The sequence below is a fragment of the Arvicanthis niloticus genome, chromosome 25 (genome assembly GCF_011762505.2).
Source record: "Arvicanthis niloticus isolate mArvNil1 chromosome 25, mArvNil1.pat.X, whole genome shotgun sequence".
In the NCBI taxonomy this organism is placed as follows: Eukaryota; Metazoa; Chordata; class Mammalia; order Rodentia; family Muridae; genus Arvicanthis; species Arvicanthis niloticus.
The window spans coordinates 2,179,686-2,203,842 of NC_133433.1; the positions used below are offsets into that span (position 1 = coordinate 2,179,686).

General features: G+C 38.7%; 1 protein-coding gene across 2 annotated transcripts in view; it reads right to left on the reverse strand.

The window, feature by feature from the left end:
* Positions 1 to 24,157, reverse strand: part of Mdn1 (midasin AAA ATPase 1) — a 118,934-nt gene that overhangs the window by 63,482 nt on the left and 31,295 nt on the right. For both annotated transcript variants that reach the window (XM_076924022.1, XM_076924021.1), the window contains exons 22-40: positions 23,710 to 23,820; positions 21,330 to 21,481; positions 20,257 to 20,435; positions 19,562 to 19,770; positions 18,648 to 18,794; positions 16,826 to 16,967; positions 15,180 to 15,314; positions 14,963 to 15,101; positions 14,308 to 14,446; positions 13,972 to 14,099; positions 12,630 to 12,774; positions 10,190 to 10,319; positions 7,321 to 7,539; positions 6,516 to 6,713; positions 5,514 to 5,722; positions 4,712 to 4,834; positions 2,975 to 3,172; positions 1,596 to 1,703; positions 1,073 to 1,261 (exon numbers count right to left, since the gene is read on the reverse strand). In XM_076924022.1, coding sequence (XP_076780137.1) covers positions 1,073 to 1,261; positions 1,596 to 1,703; positions 2,975 to 3,172; positions 4,712 to 4,834; positions 5,514 to 5,722; positions 6,516 to 6,713; positions 7,321 to 7,539; positions 10,190 to 10,319; positions 12,630 to 12,774; positions 13,972 to 14,099; positions 14,308 to 14,446; positions 14,963 to 15,101; positions 15,180 to 15,314; positions 16,826 to 16,967; positions 18,648 to 18,794; positions 19,562 to 19,770; positions 20,257 to 20,435; positions 21,330 to 21,481; positions 23,710 to 23,820 — 3,000 coding nt within the window. The remainder of the gene's footprint in view (positions 1 to 1,072; positions 1,262 to 1,595; positions 1,704 to 2,974; positions 3,173 to 4,711; positions 4,835 to 5,513; positions 5,723 to 6,515; positions 6,714 to 7,320; positions 7,540 to 10,189; positions 10,320 to 12,629; positions 12,775 to 13,971; positions 14,100 to 14,307; positions 14,447 to 14,962; positions 15,102 to 15,179; positions 15,315 to 16,825; positions 16,968 to 18,647; positions 18,795 to 19,561; positions 19,771 to 20,256; positions 20,436 to 21,329; positions 21,482 to 23,709; positions 23,821 to 24,157) is intronic.

Sequence of the window (24,157 nt, forward strand, 5' to 3'; positions counted from 1 at the left end):
CCAGAGAACTGCATTAGAAACAGGTAGGGACTGTTGGTGGGAGATGGGTAGGGGGTATTAAAATACTAAGTAGCACACATAAAGAGGAAAAGTTAGAATCACTCCCAAAACTGTATCATGTTGAAAAGCATTCTTATAATAAATAAAGCATATTCTTATAATTGTATATAAAAGTAAGAAAATAAAAGTTAAGGAAAGCCCAATCACTGTAGAATGGTGTAAGTGAAATCTTAAGAGGCATGGACAAAGTATTCTGTCACATGTTTCCAGCTACAGGAGCTTGGGCAATAGCTCACACCAAAGCTTACCTCTTCCTTAATGTTCTGAAGACGACAACATAAAAAACTCACTATCACTCAAAGCACTCTTAGCCACTGAACCATCTCTCCCACTCACAATTTTAATTGGTGAGATTTGGTAGAACAAAAGAGCCGGCAAAGCACCTAAGCAGGCTCACCCTATCAAGAGCTAATGCCACCAACAAGACTCTGTGACACATGGCTACTCTTTCAAAAGGTCAGGATGAAGCTTCCTACTCACATCTGTTTTGAGATTTAATGAGTAAGTCTTTAAGTCTACAAACTCAAATTTGGAAGAACAAAGTATGGTGGAACATGCAAAAGAGGCCAAAGTGGAAAGATTATATGAATCCAGACATTTTTGATCAGCCTTGGGCAACACAGAGAAGTCCCTTAAAAAACATAAACACACATGACATAACTCTATAAGCTACAAACTCTAGTTATCATGTCCTTTTTACAAATACGTACGTAACCTTACCGCATTTAGACTCAAATTATCTTCTCTTTTATATCTACCTATACTTTCTAGATAAAATACATTAAAACCAAGGAAGTTCTAGCAATTCTGGTCTAAGGTTTGTGCCTATGGGGAATTATAGACACAAAAGCAAATTGTCTAGATTCAAAACTCTGCTAGGATAGGAGGGTGCTTCATCCATTCTAGCAACTTCAGAATTTCCAAGAGTGTTGGTATTCTTGTGAGATGATTGTTGATCTATGAAGAGGGAATTGCTTTCTACAGAGAAAGATAAATGAAGTATGAGACTCACTTTCTCTTTGTCCTCCCTGGTTCTCATTCTTTCACCATAAACAAGAAACACATGCTGACCAGGATCATAGCAGCCAGGAGATTGGTCAACCAGCATCAACTGACACCAGCGGAAAAGGTCTCGGAGGTTGAATTCCCAGGGCCCCCCTTTTTGTCCCCATTTCTTCTCAACAGTCACTTCGTGATCAATCTAAAAATAAAACATTCTTATTGAAAAGCATATCCTATCAGGAAGTGTACTTTGTACTAACAATATATTACATATGGGATCTATAATGGAAATTAATAGGTTTTATTCAAACAGCTCCTTTTAACCTAAACCTCCAAATGCCAAGAAGACCCTGCAAGCATTAATGCTATGCCCTACAATACACAAAGGATATAGCTACCAAAGGGTAGCCAACATCCTAGTACATGTGGACCGAAATCTGCAACTTTCTTTTGTTAGACTGGTAATTTGGAAGAGTCTTGTATTGAAGAAATGCTGGTTCCAAAGAGCCAGAAAAATACAAATTGGTACTTACATGGTTATTGAAAGCTACCATTTTCTTAACAATATGTTTGTCAATGGCTGGGAACAAAGTACTGGCAATGAACTCCATGTCAACTACTGTAAGGGGATCCACAAACACCTATAAAATCCAAACATGACACAACATTAATGCTTTTCTCTAAAAAATACTAGAAAACCCGACCACTCTATGTGCCGTTTCTACACCAATAATTGAGTTTTAGAAATTTGTGACAATGAAGACTTATAAAATTTTCAAAATACATTTAACAGGCTTGGCTTTCAAGCTATATCTAATAAGTTAAAGAGGCAATGTGCAATTTTCACTTTTAAACTCCATTGTTTTCAACAATTTCCTACAAGTACTCTTAAATAACCTTCAGATTCAGATGGACAGTAAGAACACGGTCACTATCAAATTCACCACACTTTCCAGTATTTAAACAATTTTAATAATAAACATTTTAAAAAACTACTTTACTATTTCATGTGTTTTGACCGTACGTATGTATGTGTGTGTATGTATGTGTGTATGTATGTATATTTGTATGTATGTATATCACATGTGTATCTGATACCCAATGAGGTCAGAAAGGCTGTCAGATCCCCTGGGATGGGAGTTACAGACGGTTGTGAGCATGAACAACTGTGCTGGGAATCAAACCAGGGTCCCCTCCAAGAGCAGCCAGCTCTTAACTGGTGAGCCACTTCACCAGCACAATAAACATTATTAAATAACACTCAGAATATTGTCAATCATCAGTGAACAGGGATATTAGAGCTAACAGCTACAGGCATTTCAAAATTCTAAGTCAAAATGAAAAATACCAACTTAAATAAGCATGTGTATATACACATCCCTTTGTAAAAATGAATAAAGATTTAACATATTTTTGATTTTGTTAATAATAGATGGAGGGATACAGTACTTTTTATTAATAGCAGTTCCTGGTTTTTTTTTTTTTTTTTTTTTTTTTTTGAGATAGGGTCTCACTATGTAAGCTCTGGGCATCCTGGAACTCCAAAGAGGTCAACCTGCCTTTGCTTCCTGAGTGTGGAGATTAAAGGTGTGTGTCCCCACCAGCTTTCTATTCTCACATTCTAAAAGCTGAAATACATTACTTTCATTATAAAACTTGTAAAAAATTTTGTAACAGAGGGTCACTTGAATTCATTAATGACCAGCCTCTACGCCAGAGTATATTAATGAAGTTCTTCAGAGGGCAGTAATCTGTCTTCTAAATGACACCAAGATCTCCAGGTTATAGCAGAAACAGGATAAAGACAGGGAAGGAGGACTTCTTTTCAGGAGACCATTTAGCAGGCCGTCTATCATGTACACAGTGGGCATACTAATAGTGACCTTGGTTTCTGGAGCAGCAGGAATCTTACCTGAGTGAATCTGTTAAGGAAAGACTTAGGCAAGCCCTTTCTCCCACCTCCTTGTCTAAAGGGGTTTTGACAACCAAAAATCCTGGTCTTCTCATGCTGAACTTGAAAGCTCATGCCTAGCTCTGGTACATAGATCTCTCCTCGATGATCAAAACAAGCATTGAGTCCTTCCAGTACGGACTGAGAAGCCAGGTTCAGCTATTTGGGAGAGAAAGCACAAATATTCATTTCATTATTTCACTGTACAACAACAACAACAACAACAGCAACAACAACAACAACAACAACAAAAAAAACACCAAGAAAATAACTATGGGTAATAAAGTAAAATAGGTTTTCTTAAAGTCAGAAACTCTGACTTATTATTATTATTACTTATTTTATTTCTTATATATTGCAAGAGGTTCAGAGTCTATATAAACTATTTTATATACAAATTTAAATTATACATAAATAAAATTTTATTAATATTCATCAATTAGGGCTTGAATATGGCTGTCCTTTTTTAGATTTATCTATTTTATTTTATATAGGTTAGTGTTTTACTAGTATGTATGTATGTATGTATGTACATAAGCATGTAAGCCACATGTGTGCCTGGTGCCTGTTGAAGTCAGAAGCTCTCAGATCCCTTGGAAATGAAGTTATAGATGGCTGTGAACCACTAATATGAAGACTGGAAACTGAACAGCAGTACTCTGAAAGAGCAAGATGTGTTCATAACCAACCAACCAACCAACCAACCATCTATCCAACCCGTTGTATAAATTTTTAAGTAAGATAAGGAAAACTATAGACTAAATTTTTTTAAAGAGCTTTAAAAATCTTTGCCCACAGTCAGTCATGGTAAGTAACTTACATTGGCCTCTCTTATAACATGTGCAAATACCAGTTAACTTTCACCAATAGCTTAGTGATCAAGGACATAATGAATGAGAAGAGCTAACTAAACTGGCCCGGAGCTCATGGATATGAGAGGTTAATGCTCTTTAGATACACTGAAAAAAGCAACTGGAAGATTGTAAGTCAGCAAAATGCAATCATCTGAGTTAATTCTTAATTTCCCCAAGACAGTTGCTGTAAGTGCATATTCAAGCCCAGAATGACGTGCAATCCCTGGATGCGAGCTCAAATACTGCCACTGTGGGCTTTAACGCAAAGCTAAGCGTTCTCTTTTGCTGTGTAATAGATACTGTGACTTGGCCCCCACTAGAACCAGGGGTATCTATCACTCCATGCTATCTACTCTGAGCAGTAGGTAGCAACTCCATTGGCTGATTCTCATAGAACCCTCTATGTCATCCAGCACCAGGGGAGGGGTCTGTGTCAGTAAAGCTGTCACCCACATCATTTCTTCTGCTCAGCACTTTCATTGTTGTGATCCTTCCAGACACTTTCTGAATTAATTAGATCACTTGGAAATGAACTCAAGACCTCTGGAAGAGCAGCCAGTGCATTTAATGATTGAGCCATCTCTCCAGCCCCAAGGTATAGTTTTTCTCTGGTGAAAATTCAATCTGAAATAGATTCAGGTGAAGGGATGCCAGTGGACTAGGGAATACAACATGAAGTAGCCTTCTGTATGCACCCTGCCAAGTGAAATCTCTGACTGGATATGAAACGAAAGACCCTTTTATTAGTCTTGTCTGTCCTTGCCACAAGCTCTTCCTCTAACACGCCTGCTCTCACAGCTGCCTTCTCACCGACCTGTGATCCCATTTTGGCACTGATGCTCACCTCATCCAACACAACCCAATGGCCTGCTTTCAAAGCTGCCAGCAAGGGGCCATCACACCAGGCAAACTCTCCACCTTTGCCACCCTCAACAGGCAGATCCGCTCCAAACAGATCAGTTATGTCCTGTAACAAAGGCCACATCATTACCAAAAACCAACCAACCAACCAAACACCAGTGACAGCCAAATCTCCTGAAACCCAAAACCCTAAATATGAAAAGATAAATAACTGGGTAGACTTCATACAATACTCCTGCCCCTCATTTTTCCTGGAGTGATGGAAATTAAATCCAGATGTCCCAACTGCTCCTGACAGTCTTTAGCAGGAGCACGAGCATGCTCCTCAAAGTTCTGGTAAGAACTAGCAATCTCCTTTAGTTGATGCTCAGATTATCAGTCTTTTGGGAGACTAACTGGTGAGCTCCGACATAAACACTGACAAAGAACAAAGCCCAGGCCTCACTCCCCGATCATCATTCATTTCTGTCTCACACTTAAGGAGACTTTTTGAAAAAGTTACTTTAAGGTTTCTGAGAAAGAAAAAATACATAAAAATGATACATTATACACCAAAATGAGTAGTCCTTTGTGAAAAGAAAATTAGAATTAAAACATCTAAATGAAAGGAAGAATATTGCAGGTGCCACCTATGAAAAATGCAGAAGACTTAGTTTGGATGCTTCTGTGATGTCACCACATGACATGCTTTTGGTGCTGAGAATCCTGATTTCTCATCAGGAAACTCTAAGGGTATACAGACAATCTTTCCTTTCTTCATCTCATTTTAGGATACCTAAGCTTACCGTCTGCTCTGACAAGTTGATTCGAACCAGGGTATTTCCTGAAGCCTTTGCTAATGCAGCCACCAAACTTGTTTTGCCAACACCAGGTGAGCCCTCCAGAAGAATGGGTTTGTTCAGTTTAGCAGCTCTTAAGAGCCTCTGGGCATTCATAGCTGTGGTCCCTGCACTGAGTGCATAGTCAGCAATACTGTGCCCATTCAGGACAGGTCCTTGAGTAAAGAAGAGCAGAGTCAGGTGAGTCACCATCAGCTGACGACTACTGGAATGAACACATTTATCCCCTTTCAGAACTCTGCGGCTTTTGGATCTATAAAATGCCTTACAGGAATTTTGAAGCCCATAACATATTTTTCTCAATTGTGCCTAGTACACACCACCACAAATATAGGTCTATCTGCAGACACAACCTTAGTAGAATCCATGTTTATGAGCGTCACTGCTCTTCTCCATGTTTCATGGGCTCAGAGAAGAGGGTGCGAGACAACAGATGACCCTGACAGAAGTCATAAGATGTAAGAGCGCTGTAGAAGGTGTGCAATCAAGCCAGAGGCCCTGGGTCAATCCTAGCACCACAAATTAACAAATATTTGGCAGAAGCAATTTAATGATCAGGAGAGCCAGGATCAAAAGTGAAATCTGTCTCTTATACCTCATTCATCATTCAACCACTAATTCATCAACCTAACTAAATAAACAGACATTTTCTGAGTTTCTCCAACTGCCAGCCAATATACACACACACATACATACAGCAGCTGACACTGAGAGGAAGACAGAAAAACTACCAGCTCTTAAGGGTCCACAAACCTGTTTTTGTAAAAAATATAACAGGATTTATAGTTAACATCCATTATAAAACATCAGGGCTTGTTTATGGGCTTGCTAGCTTTAGTGGATTTTTGAGAAAAATAATCCTGAGTACCACATACAAAACTAAGTCATAACAGAAATAGTTTTATAAGCTAGAGGAGGGGAATACTATTTATTATAAACTACTATTACCTCTTGGTATAAAGAATGGATGAACTCCCCAAAGGTCATTTAAGCTAGTGAATTCTTTATGTTTGAGTCTATCATAAATCTTCAACTCATCTTTCTGATGTTCTGTCAGTCGGACTATCTTGGAAAGTTTCTTAATTAGGAATTTCAGACATTCTTCACGAGCCAAGAGGGCTGTACCAAATCCAGAGGAAGTTACCCCTACAAAGAAGAATCAGGTCATGAGGGAGTTAGCACCATCAAACCCACTGTGATTAGTGAGAGCTCAAACCTTTACTGAGGAAAAGGGCCTCAGCAGAACTACAGGCTCCATACAGCTTACACTGTAAAACATCCCTGAGGAAGATGGGGAAGAATGCACATCCAACAGTCTCTCCAATTTATCCACCACCAAATAGCATTGTCTTCAGGGATGAACTGCTGTTGACCCAGCACAAGCTGATCTGAAGACTCAGCTCCTTTCTTTACTTACTATGTGTGTGTTTAGTGTGGGGCAGGAGGTTGTACTCATGTGCCCCAGCCAGGAATGGAGGCCAGAGGACAACTTGTGGAAGACAGTTCTTTCCTCCTATAGTGTGGGATTCAGGGCTCAAACTCACAGTATCAATCCTGGTGACAAATGCCTTTCCACCCTGAGCTATCTCACTGGCTGATCCCTTTATTTAGGACTTATCTACCAACTTTTTCATGTATGAGGAGTGTGGGAAGTACACACTTAAAATAATTCTGAAAATATATGATCTAGTTCTGCTTCCTTTCCCAACTCTCCTCTATCTGTCAAGCCTACTGTCCCCAAGAGAAAACATACCAGAACCTATTCCATCTATGTACACCAGGCATGCGGCATGGACAAAAGACGTCACAGTAGAGATGGTCTCTAGCCTTTTCATAGCAGCTTCCTCCGCCATTGAGTTCATGAAGTTAACCCAAGACAGAATATCTCTGATACTGACCACACACTTTCGTCCAAACTCCTGGTGGATCAGCCAGGTAATAAAATCCAGCATCACCTCAGCTATGTCAGCTCCTTAAAATAAAGCAACAAGAAACTTCTATAGAACAGTGAGGAGGCAAGGTCTTTTTGCTTCTTAGTTACATAAAAAATGTTGTGAATGTGCATCAAAGCTTTGTTTGCAAAGGAAGAGACTCAGTAGTTTTTATTACATGCTAAGCGCAGGACAACCTAGATGACAAGCCACACTCACCCTAAAACAGGTAAGTGTGAAGTTACTCTACAGTAACATTAAGAAAACAAACAACTTCAGCATTGATTTTTTTATTGTAAATAATCATTCCTGACCTAAGAAAAAAAGGAATTGCTTGAGAAAACAACTGATCTGCCTTCTGTACTGATGCTAGCTCCCATGTTTGATAGTTGGGATTTTCTGGTTGAGTCCTTCCCACCCCACTTTTCTCTCCTCAACTCAACATAAGTTGGAGTCATTTTTAAAAAGGGAGTCTCAACTGTCTCTATCAGGTTGGCCTGTAGGCAAGTCTACTAATCATTTTCTTGATTTATGGGCCCAGGCCAGCCCAGTGTGGGTTATGCCATCCCTCGAGTGTGTAAGACTGTAGGCTGAATAAGCCAGAAGGAACAAACCAGTAGGCAGTGTTCCGCTATATTCCCCTATGTCCTCTGCATCAGTTCCCACCTCAAAGTTCCTTTCTTGAGTTCCTGCCTGGCTTGTCTACGTGATGCATTGCAGTATAGAGGTATGAGCCAAATAAGGTTCTTCTTCCTCAAGTTGATTCTCATTATAGTGTTTATCACAGTAATAAAGAGCAAACTATGGCAGGAGTTACATATATTTCCAATTCATAAAGCTCACCGTGACCTAAGAGAATTTGTCAGTATTCTTTCTGGTGTAATGGGTAATGCTACCTTTTTGATGGCATTAGTTCAGTTCTTTCATTTATCTCTGCATGCTTCTAATCTAGGTATTAATCCATTTGGCAAATGGAGTAAGGCTTCACATAAAACTGTCTCAAGAACTGAATGGCTGTACTTATAAAAAATTTTGTATCATAAAATAATTGAAAACAAAAAACATCCTTACACAGTGCATATTTAAAGATCCAAAGCCCTGTGAATGAAATGTAGAGAGCTCTTTATAAAACTTCTGCAACGAACAGTAAACATTTGAAAATGGGGAATAATCCAGGAATATTGTAAAATGATCTTATTTCTAGTGTTTCAAAGACTGAGGCAGAAGGATCACAAGTGTGAAGTTGGCCTGGAAGCCAAGGATTTTACACTGTATCTCTCTGATCCACTGACAGATGGAATTGTGCATGTCTGCCTTACTCTCTCCATGCTCCATGGCTCTAGTCTTTAAAAAAAAGCACACCTCTGTTGGATCACTACAGTGCCAGTTTCTCCTAAAACAGCAAGGTGAGACTTGTATGTGGAGGTGATACACACACACCCTGCCTAGTTTCCAGAACCATCTTTCAGGATATATTTTAAAAGCAAAACAACATGTCCATAGATCACAATCCCAGAGAAGCACAAATCTTTCCTTTCTCTATTATTAAGAAAATAGATATGCAAAGAACTGTATGTATGTATGTATGTATGTATGTATGTATCTATGTATGTATCTATGTATGTATCTATGTATGTATGTATGTATCTATGTATGTATCTATGTATGTATGTATAACCAAATCTAGAGTCCAATTTAGTCCACTTGGTGTCCACAATTAAAACCTGTATTATCAAACCAATACAAAGTTTCAAAAAATGGTCAGACTTGATGTCTTAAGAATTGGCAACTTCATTGAGTTCAAGGCCATCGTGTCTACAGAGTGAGTTCTCGAACAACAAGGGTTGTCTTGAAAACCAGGGCTGGAGAGGTGGCTCAGCATTTAAAGAGCACTGACTGCTATTGCAGATGTCCGGAGTTCAATTCCTAGCAAACATATGGTGGCTCACGACCGTCTGTAAATGGGTCCTGGTGCTCTCTTCTGGTGTGTCTGAAGACAGTTACAGTGTACTCATACACAATAAATAAATAAATAAATCTTTAAAAAAAAGAAAAAGGAGTTTTAAAATATTATTCTGATTTCCTTTTGCTTGAAGGTGTTTTATAGTAAAATGGAAATTTGAAAGCAGAAAAGAGTAAAAGATTTACTTATGAAACACAAAGTTGTAAGTTAAAAGGCTTAGGGATTTTGCTCAGAGGTTTAAGTGCTTGCCACCCAGAGCTAAGGACTGATGTTTAAATCCCTGGCATTCATGAAAATGCTGGGTAGGCATGCTGTCCTGTCTATAATCCCAGTCTCAGACGATCAAGGAGATTCTCTACAGCAAGCTGGCTAGCAATAACCATATTGGTGTGTTATGGACTTGACTAAAAGACCTTGCCTCGATGAGTCAGATAGAACAAAAGACAGTTCCTGACTCTAGTCTGTCTCCACAAACATGTAAATATGCACACGCATACATATACAACCAACCTATAAAAATAGAAAGAGGAAAAAAATGTGAAAAGTTACTTTCAGAAGATAAGAGGCGAAAGCTGTTATTTCCCACAGATCTACTTGGCTTCTATTTCTCTCTCTTTCATTTTTATTACACATTGACTATACATACAATTGCTTTTCTATAAAAGATTTATTACTCCGAAAACAACAGCCCTTCCAACCATATCCACCAGCACCACCCACTGACTCACCTTTATGACCCACTCTGGCTAGAGACAATCCTGGACGAAGATTATGATTTATTATTTGAATTAAGTCCTCACGCCTTGTGCTTTGAGGGCACCATATTTCTGTAAATCGGTTTCGTAAGGCAGGAGACAGCTATAAGAAACACAATGACAAATGTGAATTAAAACCTGAAAGGAACGTTCACAGTGACTCCAACAAACACTAGATATCTTGCTTATTTATTTTCTCTGTTAGCAGATACAATTTACTGAAGACTAGGATCCTCACAGACGTTGCATGGTCTGTTTACTGCTGTTATGCAGAGCATCAGGACCTCAGGGAGGAAGTAGTAGCAACAACACACAGGATTCCAGGACTGGTCAAATGTGGCTACTACCTCTTAAGCCGAGATTCTTCCCTTTACTTTCTATCCAGTTACACAACTATCTTCCCCTGGAGAAGTACTATCTTGAGCAAAAAGAACATGTCATTTACATGGCTCCAAGGTGACATGTGAATTTCATCTCATACACGGCAAAGACTTGTTTAGCTCCTGCTGTCCTACAGCTTCTGTACTATCTACATTCTATTGTCCTATGTCATCAGAACCACTAATAACACAGGTTTCCAGTGCTATAGGGGCATCATTATTTGTCATCAACTTCTTAATTACTATCATCTACCTAGCATATTCCTAAGACAGTAGGAACAATGTCTATACCCAGGAGCAGCTCACCTCGGCTCCTGTTTCTCATATACACACCGCCTTTCAGGATGACCAATTCCTGTAGTACTTCCTCATCTAGAAGCTTAACTCCCTTTACTAGATAGCAAAAAGAAAGAGGTAGCTTTCTCTTATGTAAAAGATAACCACTTTATATTACTGCAAGCTAACCTGGCAGTCGAGCTAACACAAACAATGTTTGTGCTGTTATTTCGTGTATGTGCATGTGGATGGGGTTGTTATAAAATATAAAATATTATAATGCCTTATTTTCCATAATTAAGCCAGTTTTTTTTTTTTGGGGGGGGAGGAAGATTCCCACAATTTGCACAGGCAGTAAAAGCTGACAGGGTAGTTTACAGCACACAATGGTCTTAAATGTGAGCAGAGGTGTTTCAGGCAGTGTTCACTGACACTCACTATGTGAAGGAGTGATACTCATAGGACAAAGCATGTATGTCATGTGTTCAGAACAAAGACTTCAGCAAAGTGGCATGAGGCAAGAATATTTTGGATTATAATGCATTGATTTTGAATTCATTTTTGGTCTTTACATATTCAGAAACCTTTTATGTTGTCAAATTTTTTATGATCTCCACATTCACTGACACAATTCTTTATGTGGTGACAAGCTACAGTTTAAGAATCTGAGCTCAACATTCATGATATAATATACATGCTACAGGACAGTAGTGATGCTGGTCTAGCAGGGTAGTGATTCAATGCTGAGTCTTAGGGTTCTTAATTGAGCACTTGTAAGAATGGTCTAAGTGTGCTTAGCTATAAAACATTGTTATTTTCACTTAAAATGTTTATTTGTGGTATGTATACCACGTGTGTCTTCATTATGTGTATGACTGAATGTAAACAATCTTGAAAAGAATCTCTAAAGTACAGTGACTTTTTTTCTCTAAGCTAAGGAGAAAAGAACATGTTCACGTTTTAGGCTTCCAACAAGTTAGTAAAGAGTTGTAACTGTTTCATTAAGCAGTCATTCCTTTTTCCTTTTGTCATCCCTGACCAGGCACACAATGCTGCCCTTCCCATCAAATGGCTCCCTGAGCTTTTGCAAACCACAGGATTAATGGTTCTTGCCTGATTAGAAGCTCAACCTTTTGAAGGAAGGAACTTGACTCACAATGATGGTGATGCACATTAACTCATAAGAAAATAAACATGTTCCAGCTACAAAACTGTATGACCATGTTAGCTTCAAGACTACTGTAGGCCTTCTGCTTCTATCTTCCCAATGCTGGGATTCCAGCATGCTCCACCACAGCTAAAATTGGTATCTACTTACACCTTGAAATCACTAATAAGACCACTCTAGCATTTAAGAAAGTAAGGTTCTATCTGGGCATGTTGCCACACACTTGCATTCCTAGGAGGTTTGGTTACACAGACACTTTGTCTCAAACACAAACACACACGAAGATTAAGAGTCTGAAAGCAAGGTATGAGCCAGAATAACTTAGTATCAAACAGAATGGGTGCAACTCACAGGAACAAATCAGGGATTTGTGACATCTTGGGTAGACAGAATGAAAAGTCAAAGATACAAATGTCCATGTTTTTTCAATAATAATAATTATAGATATACTTTATGGGTTTATAATCTATCACTAAACTATTAACCACAATACAATTCAAATGTATTACAACATACTACATTTATGGATGGCCATTTCTGAGAAGAAAAAAAAAAGTAAACCAAAATTCTTTTCCAGGAATTACTGTACCTCTTTTTTACCAAAGTCACCCCCGGGGTTCATGGTTGCTAAGATCCGGAAATGCTTCCCAGCAGTCAGGACCTCTACCTCACTGTCCTTATTTTCTGGGCTGCCCTTCTCGGCCAATACCAAAGATTTTTCTACCTCAAGGACACTAAAAAAAAAATATGGGGAAGAAAAATTAGGAAAGGCAGATATGTATTATATTTCGTGGATATTAACATTCTTACAATTTCTTTTTAAACACTGCCCTAGTAATTCAGTATCATGGCAGGAGTAGTTCACTGTTACACCACTTATAATACCACCAAAGTGGAAATAACAAAAATACCAACAAACAGTGAAGGTGTGAACAAAGTACCCCAGCCCAGTGCTGCACACACATGACATACACTGTACCATCATCACAGTGCTGTGTGGGTACGGTGGCTCACACTGGGAACTGAGGCAAGAGGACTGGTGCCAGACCAAGGGCAGTAACATCCAGACTTCCAGTTTTTACTTCAACAGGGTAGGGAGATAGCACAGTTGATACAGGGCTTACTGTACAAACATGAGCAACTGAGTTTGGGTTTGTGGGACTTGGCTGGCATAGAATAGTCAAATTGGTGAGCTCCAGGTTCAAAGACAGACTGTCTAAAAGAATAAAGTGAAGAACATCTGAGGAAGACACCCAAATGCTGAGCTCCAGCTTCCATACATGTCATGTTCACAGGCAGGAGCACAGTCAGATACAACAGGCAGTAAGAGAATAAAACATTCATATGGAGACTCAGAAAAGATAAAGCTATAGACAAAATGCTAAGCAGTGGCTGCCTGGAGTAGTGGACACAATCCAGAGTCAGTGTCACAGGAAAGAGCCTTCTACATGGCATGTGGTGGCTGAAAAAATCTCAGGAAGCTCACTAAAGGATAAACTGTAGTTATAAACAAGGCATATTTTTAACACACAATTCCTCAATAAGACAGAAAAATGGGTGTCACTATATCAGAACTAATATTTGTTTTGAGCTTGTGGAAATGCCTTAAAGTTAGCAAATTTAGAATTTTAATTCTAGTTTCATTTAAAAATATTAAGTAATAAAGTATAAGCATATAATTTGTTTAAAAAAATCATTTTAACTCAAGTTCATTTCCTTTCAGCTCTATCACCCCATATCAATTGTTTCTGATTATTGAAAAAGTGAAAAAAATAAAACAAACAAAACCACCTGAGACCTAAAGCCACAAAGCACAGCAATTCCTTTGACATTCTCTCATTTCCTATGCACCAAACATGGGGTATTGATAAACACGTGAGGCCATAACCAGGCCAATAATTTATTAGTAAAGACAAGCCCCGTTATGTTACCTGTTCAGTCTTTCTAGGACAGAGTCATCAGCCAACGAGATCTCATCTAAGAGGAAAAAGCTGTCTTCCTTCATGGCCAGAACCAGGGGTCCATCATGCCACTCGAAGAGTCTTGTGTCCAGTTCTTCCTATGATTTGGAAAAGAAGCAGAGGGAATTCAATACACACAGAACTAGATGTCTGAGGTGAAACTCATAATCCTCAAGAAGCAAGGGTCTAGGAAAGGGACAAAAATATGGAGATACGTCTAGGCCTATGAAATATGCACACACACTAATCTGAACTAGATAGCAAACCGCATTTCTTTAACATATCAACACTCACTACTAAACAAACCTTGTCATTCGGCTTTTGTCTTACTGGTCTTAAGCCACCCAGGAAGTCTGATGTCTCCATGTTTAAATGGCAGTTGACTGAGTAGAGTTTCTGATTTGCCAAGGCTGAAAACATTTGGCAGATGGTAGTTTTCCCACACCTATTAGAAATATACACTAGATTAAGCAGTAGCACGTATTCCAAATGCATAGTTATAGACATTGTATCAGCAAGAGGTGAGCCACACTGAGACCTCATTACAAGCCCCACCAACTCAGGACCCTGCATCTCAGGTTTATATGTTCCTCTGCAGAACAGCACCACCTCTCAAATCCTTTGTACAAAAGGCCACCAACTACACACATTTCATCTTTTAATTCTTCCAACAGCAATCAACAGGGAGGAAGAAATCATTGTTATGACTTCTCCAAGAGACGCTAGCAGCTCCTCTCCACACCTAATGAGTAACTTTTTAGTATCAAGGTAAAGAAATAACAGATTTTTGCTTGGAAAGAAAAGAAGGGAGAGAGGGAATGAGAATGGGAGAGAGAGAACAGCAAAATAAAAGAAGAGAAGAGAAACTCCTTTAAGTGCTTCACCCATCCCTGCAGATGTAACCTGATCCCACTGAGAGTAAACTGGGACTTCTCAATGAGCTATGGTTTCAGAGCTTTACCCAGTGTCTCCAACCAGCAGCACGGGTTCACCAAATTCCAGCGCCCTGCCAACCAGCACTGCCAGTCTCCGCATGCCTTCAGTCCACACTACATGGCTGAACTTAGACTCCAACACACTTGTCTGGGTAGATGATTTACCTATCAAAGCAGAATAACACTGTAGGCTCTAACGAGCACAACATGATTCATGTTCCTATGATGTTTGGTACTACTCACCCAGTAATTTTACAACATTTTCTTTCGAGAAAAGAGACTGAGGACACAATTTTTTCTTGAAATGTTTTTCAAGGACTTGTTGAATCACATCAACTTCCTCCTGCTTCCTGACTCTGCCTGCCAGAAGCATGAAGCCTGAAGGTTGAAATAAAGGGACAATTAAGCATCTGGTACTAAAGTACGTTGAGACACAGAGTAACTGTTACCCACTGCTGCCACTAGATCAGGAATCTAAAGAACCCTGGGAATCAAGGAGAGCCACATGCTAGAGCCAACCACAAGCAAGAGCCACATGCCCTAACAATGTGATTGTCACATACTTCCTTAACAGCCCAAATAAATGATCCAAATCACTATGGTAAGAGAGAGCCAACTGTGCCATCACTGTATGAGTCACTGTGTCATCTTAAGGAAATAGAGAATTTGGTTCCTCTACAGACGATAACATAACTAAATGAAAGTCAAAACCCAAAGTGTATACACTGTAGGATTCCATGTAGGTAAAGCTCACGGACAAGATAGAAGAATGGTTACCTGTACATACAAGAGAGGAAAAAAGTGTAGTACAGGTAGCACAAGCCTATAATCTTTTGAAAGGCAAGGCAGACTTATGACTTTAAGGTTAGCCTGGGCTACATAGAAAGTCCCAATCCTTATGATGGGTAAATATCTTATGATAAGATTCAAAAGCACCCTCAGGTAACAGAGACTTTCTTACAGCTGACAGGACATACTATGTGTTCAACTCTAAGAAAAAGATCAACCAGGCCACAGACTAACATTGCTTAACTATACTTACTTCTTGTCCTCCAAAATCTGGTTAGCTCCTAGGAGAAGACTGCAGATATTAGACTATGTACTTTTGTCCCATGCCCACCCAGTCCCAGCCTTGTCTTCTGATCATGGCTATACAGAATAGATACTTTTCCAACTTCATCATTTTTCCATTAGGGTGCTTGGAGACAAGTGGCCAGAACTAACCTACTAAAGAACCATCATCCCTGAGTTGGGATCCTGTCCCTTCACTCTTTAGTGACAGGACTAATCACTAATCCCCAAGCAAACCATCATAGAAGAAAAACCATTAGAGAAGAAAAACAAGTCACCGGCCAATTTGATTAAGCTACTTATTTTAAAAGGGCTATATAATGACTTGTTGGTACTTTTTAAACTGGACGAGTACAAAATGCTTTCATAATTCCACCCCCCCCACATACTGATTTAAATGCAAATAGCATTTAAATTCTTTCCATGCATTAAACTAAAATAACCAGATCAGTGTTTGAACTATCTTTGGTCACCACATTGAAAGTAAGAAAGTACCAAGCTCCTGTATAACTCCTGCAAAGGGTCTATGAGACTGGGTTAAGGGCAAGTGGTCAATTCTATAATGCCAGCACTCACAGGTGGTGGCAAGAGATTCATGACTTACAGAATAGCCAAAGCTGAAAAAGCAAGAGCCAGCCAAAACCAAGAGAACCACAAGGAAGCAGAGGTCTGCCAGACTGCTAACTGTTCACAAGAGCAATTAAAGCTGAGGGAGAGAGGCTACTTCTAGAACAAACAAGAGAATGAACATACCACACATAACTTAGAAAGCATTTGTTTTAATAACACATCTAATAATTTTATGTATTAAAACATACCATCATTGGCTAAATGTTGTAGCCAATCATATTCCTTTTCAGTCTGCTCAGCCATTCTGTATCTTTCAGCCCATCGGAACAGATCTCGAAGGGCAATAAACCCCTGCTTTCCAGCAAACACCGAAGAACGTCTACGGTAGGACTAGTAAAGTATAAAAATAAATAACTGTTTCTTACTGTACTGAATAGAAACATACGTTACATATATCTTATAAAAATTCGTTAACAAACTCATTTTATCATATTTAACTCCCCAGAAATACAAATCATCTACAATTGTCTGGAAAAAAAATGTTCAAAGTAATGTACACTTATAGAAAATAAGTAAATCCCATCTCCTATACAGAAAAAAAGAGAATAATCCAAATAGGAAGAAAATTAGGGGAATGACATACTGGAACATGTTTTATATATATACATAAATATATTTATATATATTTACATACATATATTTATGTATATATAAAACATAAAAATGTTTTTATATATCATATACATACATACACACACACACACACACACACACACACACATATATATATATATAAAACATTTCTATTCAGTACAATAAAAAGCAAAAGACTTAATAACTGTTTAACACGACTATAAATGTTCAGCCCCAAATGGGACATTCATATCAACTTCAGTGAGGCTTAGGAAACATCATGGAAGAGGGAGAAACTCCAACAGCTGGAGGATAGGGAAGAGCACTGGAAATGCTGTCATCTGACATGGCTGAACTCACATATTGAGTTACCTGCATTAAGACCTGCACAAGATGAAACACATGGAAATGCAAACATGGATAAAGGAGGGGCTCATGAAGCCCCACCTAAATGAAGCCGATGCACTATTGGCAATTCCTGGCTGCAGAAGGAGTCATTTCTCTTCAGGATAGCCACTGCTAAGTTGCCTATACTCCTGCAGACAGCACTGAATGTACTCAATGGGTTATACAGCACAAACAGAAAACCCACATGAAGTCAGGAGCAGGAGTATCAATAGTTTTCTGGAACCCAATTTAATTAATTTCTGATGAAGAACACTTTTAACAATGGCACAGCTTAGGGGTTGGTAGACTCTTCATTTAGTGTGTGCCATGCCATCAACCTATCACCAGCCTTGGTGTGGGAGAAACCAACTGCAGGTTTAGAGTTAACAAAGGAGAACCATGAAGAAAGATAATCATGACCACCACTCCCCTCAAGTGTCATGTCATGGATGAAACCAACGTCATCTCCGGATTTTATTGCGTCTAAGTACACAGGCACAAATATAGGAGAACAATTTCCAAAGGTCGGTTTTCTCCTTGCTGTATCTGTGTTCTGGGGTCTAACTCAGATCTTCAGGCTTGCAAGTGTTTTTACCCATTGGCTTACATCTTTATTATAAAGAAAATAAGCAAAAAACCAAAATAACACAACCAAACAAAACAACACCAAAAAAAAATCCCAAGAAAGTCACAACTTCTAGGCTACTTGAGGCAACATAATACAATGTCAAAAAAATAAGTAGTTTGCTTTTGCCAAAAATGATAAATGTAGACAGGCATATTGTGTATATTATTTATACACAACTATCATCACATAGAGTAAATATCATAAAAATTTACAATGAAAACACACAAAAAATGGATATTACCAGATATATTTTAGAAACAAGATCTCCCCCATTAAAACAAACTCACCAAGCAAACAAAAGCCTTACTCTCTAAAACTTAATGGGCGGACATACTTCTGCTTGAGAAAACTATCAAATTGTGATACCAATGCTAACTAATATACTCCAACTAAATTTAAGCTCAGATAAAGATATGAAATACCTGAAGGTCCAACATGACTTTAACCAGTTTACTGCAATAAGAAGGTGGTAAGCTACATCGCTTGTGCAAAATTGTTTCCAACTCAGAACTGGGCAGCTCATCAAAGTGTAATTCCACAAATCGATTCCTGAAGGCTCTAGACAGCACCTAGGGAATGTACAACATAAGACATGTATATGTGTATAGAAGAAGCCTTACTCTAACAACGGGCACACGACTGGACATCCAATACAAAGTGGTTATCCATCAATCTCAATCTCTCTTTCTCTCTTTCTCTCTTTCTCTCTCTCTCTCTCTCTCTCTCTCTCTCTCTCTCTCTCTCTCTCTCTCCTCTCTTCTCTCTCATGTCAAGATAAAAAGCAGACTTAGCAGATTTATAATACAGATGCATGTGCATCCGTCTATCTACTAATCTATCCATAATGCATCTATATATGTAACCATAATTATGAAATTGAGAGGGAATTATGGGAGGCAGACATGGAAAGGATTAGAAGGAGAAACATGGAAGGGGTTGGCAAGAGGAAATGAAGTGATGTAATCATTTTAATTAAAATCTTATTTTTAAAATGCACAAATTAGCTGGGCGGTGGTGGCGCATGCCTTTAATCCCAGCACTTGGGAGGCAGAGGCAGGTGGATTTCTGAGTTTGAGGCCAGCCTGGTCTACAGAGTGAGTTCCAGGACAGCCAGGGTTACACAGAGAAACCCTGTCTCGAAAAAATAAATAAATAAATAAATAAATAAATAAATAAATAAATAAATGCACATATTATTTTGATTTACAAATAGCAAGTCTTGCTATTCACCACAAAAATCCAAACCCTTCACCAGAAACCAAAAGGTCTTATTCCTAACAAAGAGTTTACCATTTCACATGGTAATGAACAGATTTTGAATAAGAGTGTTACATACCTTTCTGCCTCCATAAAGTCCTGGAGGATTTTGGGTGGCAAAAAGCATGAAGCGTGGGTGTGCCCTCACAATTTCCTGTGTTTCAGTTATGAGCAATTCACGGTTATCATCCAACAGTCTATTGAGTGCCTCTAATACATCAGTAGGTGCCAAATTTAATTCATCTAAGACAATCCAGTAGCCCTTTCTCATGGCATCAATAAGAACACCTAGGAGGAAATGACAAGAATTACCAAAATATAATGGATGACTCCCAAGGCCTTAAAATATGTCTGTACAAACAAAAGTCCTACTTGATAGCTACAACTCCAAGCAAATTACTCTGAAGTTAGTTGTGACCCTCAATCTGTGATACTAACGAACCAAGAAGACTTTTAACTGACATGGCCTTTTCCTAACCATGGGAGAAGCCAAGGCTAATAAATACCTCATGCTCAATGCTAAATTTTCTCTTTGACATCTAACTATATACAATCAGCAAATTCTCATTATCTATTCTAATCTCTCCTCTTTACCCTATTCTTTGATCTCTATACTTTGTCTTGTTCAAGGTTAGCCCAACACAGAAATTCCAGTGCTCTAGGAATTATCCTTAACTCTCTGCTATTATGATATAACTCATGTGCCTCAATTAAAAAAGATTATAAGAAGAAATGGGTCTAAAAGTATACATCCAAGCAATGCAGTAACACTACCTTCATTAAAGACAAGCTTCCCGGAGGTGTCAGACGTGTAACAACCAATGTATTCCTGAATATCTGTGTGTTCGTGATTGTTGATTCGCACACAGTGGTTGCCAGTAGCAGCAGCCAGCCACCGTATCAGACTTGTTTTACCAACTGATGTTTCTCCCTGGATCAGCACTGGATAGGTTCTGTAAAATGTCATCCAACAGAGCAATTATAAAAAGAGAGAAGGAAGCTAGAATACTTTTAGATACCCATGCATCAAGAAGGTTCTATGATTCTGTTGAGATAGGGTTTCACTATGTAGTAGCTCTGGCTGGCTCGAAACCTGTTATGTAGACCAGGCCTTGAACTCAGAGATCTGTGTGTCTCTGCTAAATCATGCTAGAAATAAAGGAATGCACCACCACACCTGGCTGAACTTATCGTTTTGAGAACTACGATGCAAATCCCGAATGTTACTTGAGATAACTTCAACTCTGAATAAATCAGTCAAGAATCTCCTTCCAAAGCTGGGGTTAGAGGCAGGGTGGCTTCTGTCCCATGCCCAGCCTTGAGATGCAATTCCAACATCTCTTGCAGGACTTGTAAGACAAAGTGGAGTTAACTGCTGCTAGTCACTTACCCAACAATAAGAAATGTTAAGAGATTACAAAGCAATTTTACTTTCAATTTTTATTTTTGAATTTTTTTTTTTTTTTGGTTTGCTTGTTTGCGCACACATGCGTGTGCACGCACGTCCAGAACTGATTTTGGATCCTGTGAAGCACTTTCAGGCAGTTGTACGCTACTAGACATGGGTGCTGGGAACCAGACTATGAAAGAGCGGAAGCCCACTCAACCACTCATCCACATCTCCACAAACACAGACAACTTTAAAAATGGTCCAAGTAACTAATATTTTTATACCTTTCTCAGCAATCACACAAGTAGAAATACATCACAGGTTTTATGAAAGCAGTATTTCAGTTAGCCAGTAAGTACCAGTGAAGCTCTGTCTATATATTTAAGAAATCGGGCTAAGTAACCACCATGCCTCTTACAGAAACTTCACAGCACCAGGAGCAAAAACCCATACATACCCTGCAGAGACCACTCGGGCAATGTCCCTTAGGTTCAGCTTAACAGAAGATGTCAAGACATATGTTTCATCTATTTTAGGCTCCTTGTCTCCAACTGAAATCCAGTAGCCTTCAACCTGAATAAGGCGGCCTCCTTTGGGTTCTGGAATAGGCTAAAAAGAAAAAAAAGACTTTCAGAGATCACCAGAGTCCTATGCCAACTTTGGCATTCTTTCAGAGGAGAGTAAAGTAGAAAATTACGTCCTTATCAAGAACACTACTTTGCCCAAAACCCAAAACCCACAAAATTACTTCCAGGAATTACAAGAATTTTTTTTCATATTGGTTCTAAAATTAAATGAGAGTAGAAAGGTTTAGGGAAAAAAAATACAGAGATCAAAATAAAATTCCACATATTATGATTTAGCTCCCTCACCTAGCAAAATGCTCAATTTGATTTTTTCTAAATCAAAAATACCTATCATTTTCCTCAAAACTGGTTTAGTTCTATAATGAAGGAAGAGGTTTTACACTAGTAGATTCTGGAAGACCTGGAGGACACAAACTGACCCTCTATAGAAACTGATCATACTGATGAGTGTGCTGGTTCTTTCTTTTTTTTTTTTTTAAGATTTATTTATGTTATGTATATGAGTACACTGTTGCTGTGAGGACATTGGGTCCCATTACAGAAGGCTGTGAGCCACCATGTGGGTGCTGGGAATTGAACTCAGGACCTCTGGAAGAGCAGTCAGTGCTCTTAACCACTGAGCCATGTCTCCAGCCCATGCTAGTTGTTTATATATTAACTTTACACAAGCCAGAGATAATTGAAAGAAGGGACCTCAATTGAGACTGTAGTGCATTGTCTTGTTTGATGATTAGAGTGGGAAGACATGCTAGCCCACTGTGAGTGATGCTAGCCCACTGTGAGTGATGCTATCCATAGGCAGGTGGTCCCAGACAGTGTTAAGAAAGCAGACTGAGTAAGCCATGAGGAGCAAGGCAGTAAGCAGCATTCCTCCATAGCCTCTGTCTGCTTCAGCTATAAAATACAATCTGAAAAATACCTTTCCTCCCCAATTTGCTTTTTGTTATAGTGCTTATCAAAACAATAGAAATCTTAATTAAGACATGGTATTTTATCATCTGTAATGCTATAACACTTACAGGAATGAGAGGTGCTGGCAGGAGAATCAGCCAGAAGCACACAAGACAACTAGTCTGGAATAGTCACCACCAAAGCAGAAATAGTGTCACCCTGACTCAGCTCAGGAGGAGGACCGAGTGCTGAAAGTTGTCCCATGAACTCAGCATGCACACTGTGGCTCTTGAATATCTGCACTCACACACTCAAAGTTCATTAACTAGTTTTTGTTTTCAAGGAAAGTTAGGGGTGGAAATATAGCTCAATGGTAAAGTACTTGCCTACCAAGATTGAGATGCTAAGTTTGATCTCAGCAGTTCCCTGATTCCAACCAGGAAAGCTACATGGTACTATCCTTACGTAATGGCCTCACTTACACAAAATATGTATCAGAATTTACTTCAATGAATCAACAAGCTCACTAGAATTTAAACATATTTATAAAATACATACATTGATACTTTTTTTGGAAATGGTTATATATAGAATTTAAATTGTGAGCAAAATTAACTGAAATTTTTACCATCTTATACATACACTGTTGGAATGTGGTCTAAGAATGGAGTCATGTGAAAAGAATTTTGAGTGTTTATGAGAAAACTCCAAGAAAATAAGAGTCTTATAACTTCAGTTTCTTCAAAACATGGAATTGCCCTAGGAATGTGTTTTCATGCTCCTTCCAGGTGTAGCAGATCAGAGTGAATTTAGATCAAATTACTCATTATAACTGGATATTTTTATTTGTTTATATGGCTCTATGGAAAAACATGGTTTTGCACATATGGCTTATGCTTAGGTGACTCTTTTCAGCTCTCAAAGTATAAACTGCCTGATTCTCTGAATAAAGTTGGCTACTGCATGAGACTTTTAATCCACCTCATTTTTAGGGTCCATTCCCCTAGGTCCTACTACGTGTGGAATGGTAATAATACACATCTGTAGTCTTTTTTAAATTTTTTGCAACAAAGACCTGGGAAGATGGCTTGGGGATTAAAAATACTTGCTTCTCTTCTAGGACTTAGGTTCGATTCTTCTATTCTTAGCACCTATGGGGTGGTTCAGAGCCCTCACTAACCCCAGTTCTAAGAAATCCAATCCCCTTTTCTGGCCTCCACCTTCCAGACACAAACACATGGGATTAAAAAAAAAAAAAAATGCTTTCCTCAAACAGCTAAAATTGTGATAATTCAGCATTTTTGTTTTTTGGCTTTTTTTGGTTTTTATACTAAACAACTTGAAAGTTGAAGAACAAACCTGTTTCAGCAGACTTTTGACATTGCCTGAAATAATGTGTTGGCAGATGAGTTTCTGAACTACTGGGTGTGACGCCCGGTCAAGCTGGGTTAGGAAACCCAAACAGAAGCCCTAGAGAGAAAACACAAACGGATGAACAGCCTAGCCTTCTAGAGACTCCTATAACAGCCTAAATGATTTCAGAAATAAAATTTAGCCTCCTGGGGTACTATATCCCAGAACAACTTTTTTTTTGTTTGTTTTTGAGACAGGGTTTCTCTGTGTAGCCCTGGCTGTCCTGGAACTTGCTATGTAGTCCAGGTTAGCTTCAATCTCAGAGATCTGCCTGTCTCTGCTGGGACTAAAAGTGTGTGCCAGCACCAGCTTCCCCAGAATAATCTTTTTTTTTTTTTTTTTAAATAATTTTTAATTTATTTTTTAAGGTTTGTTTTTTTTCTTTTAAAAGATT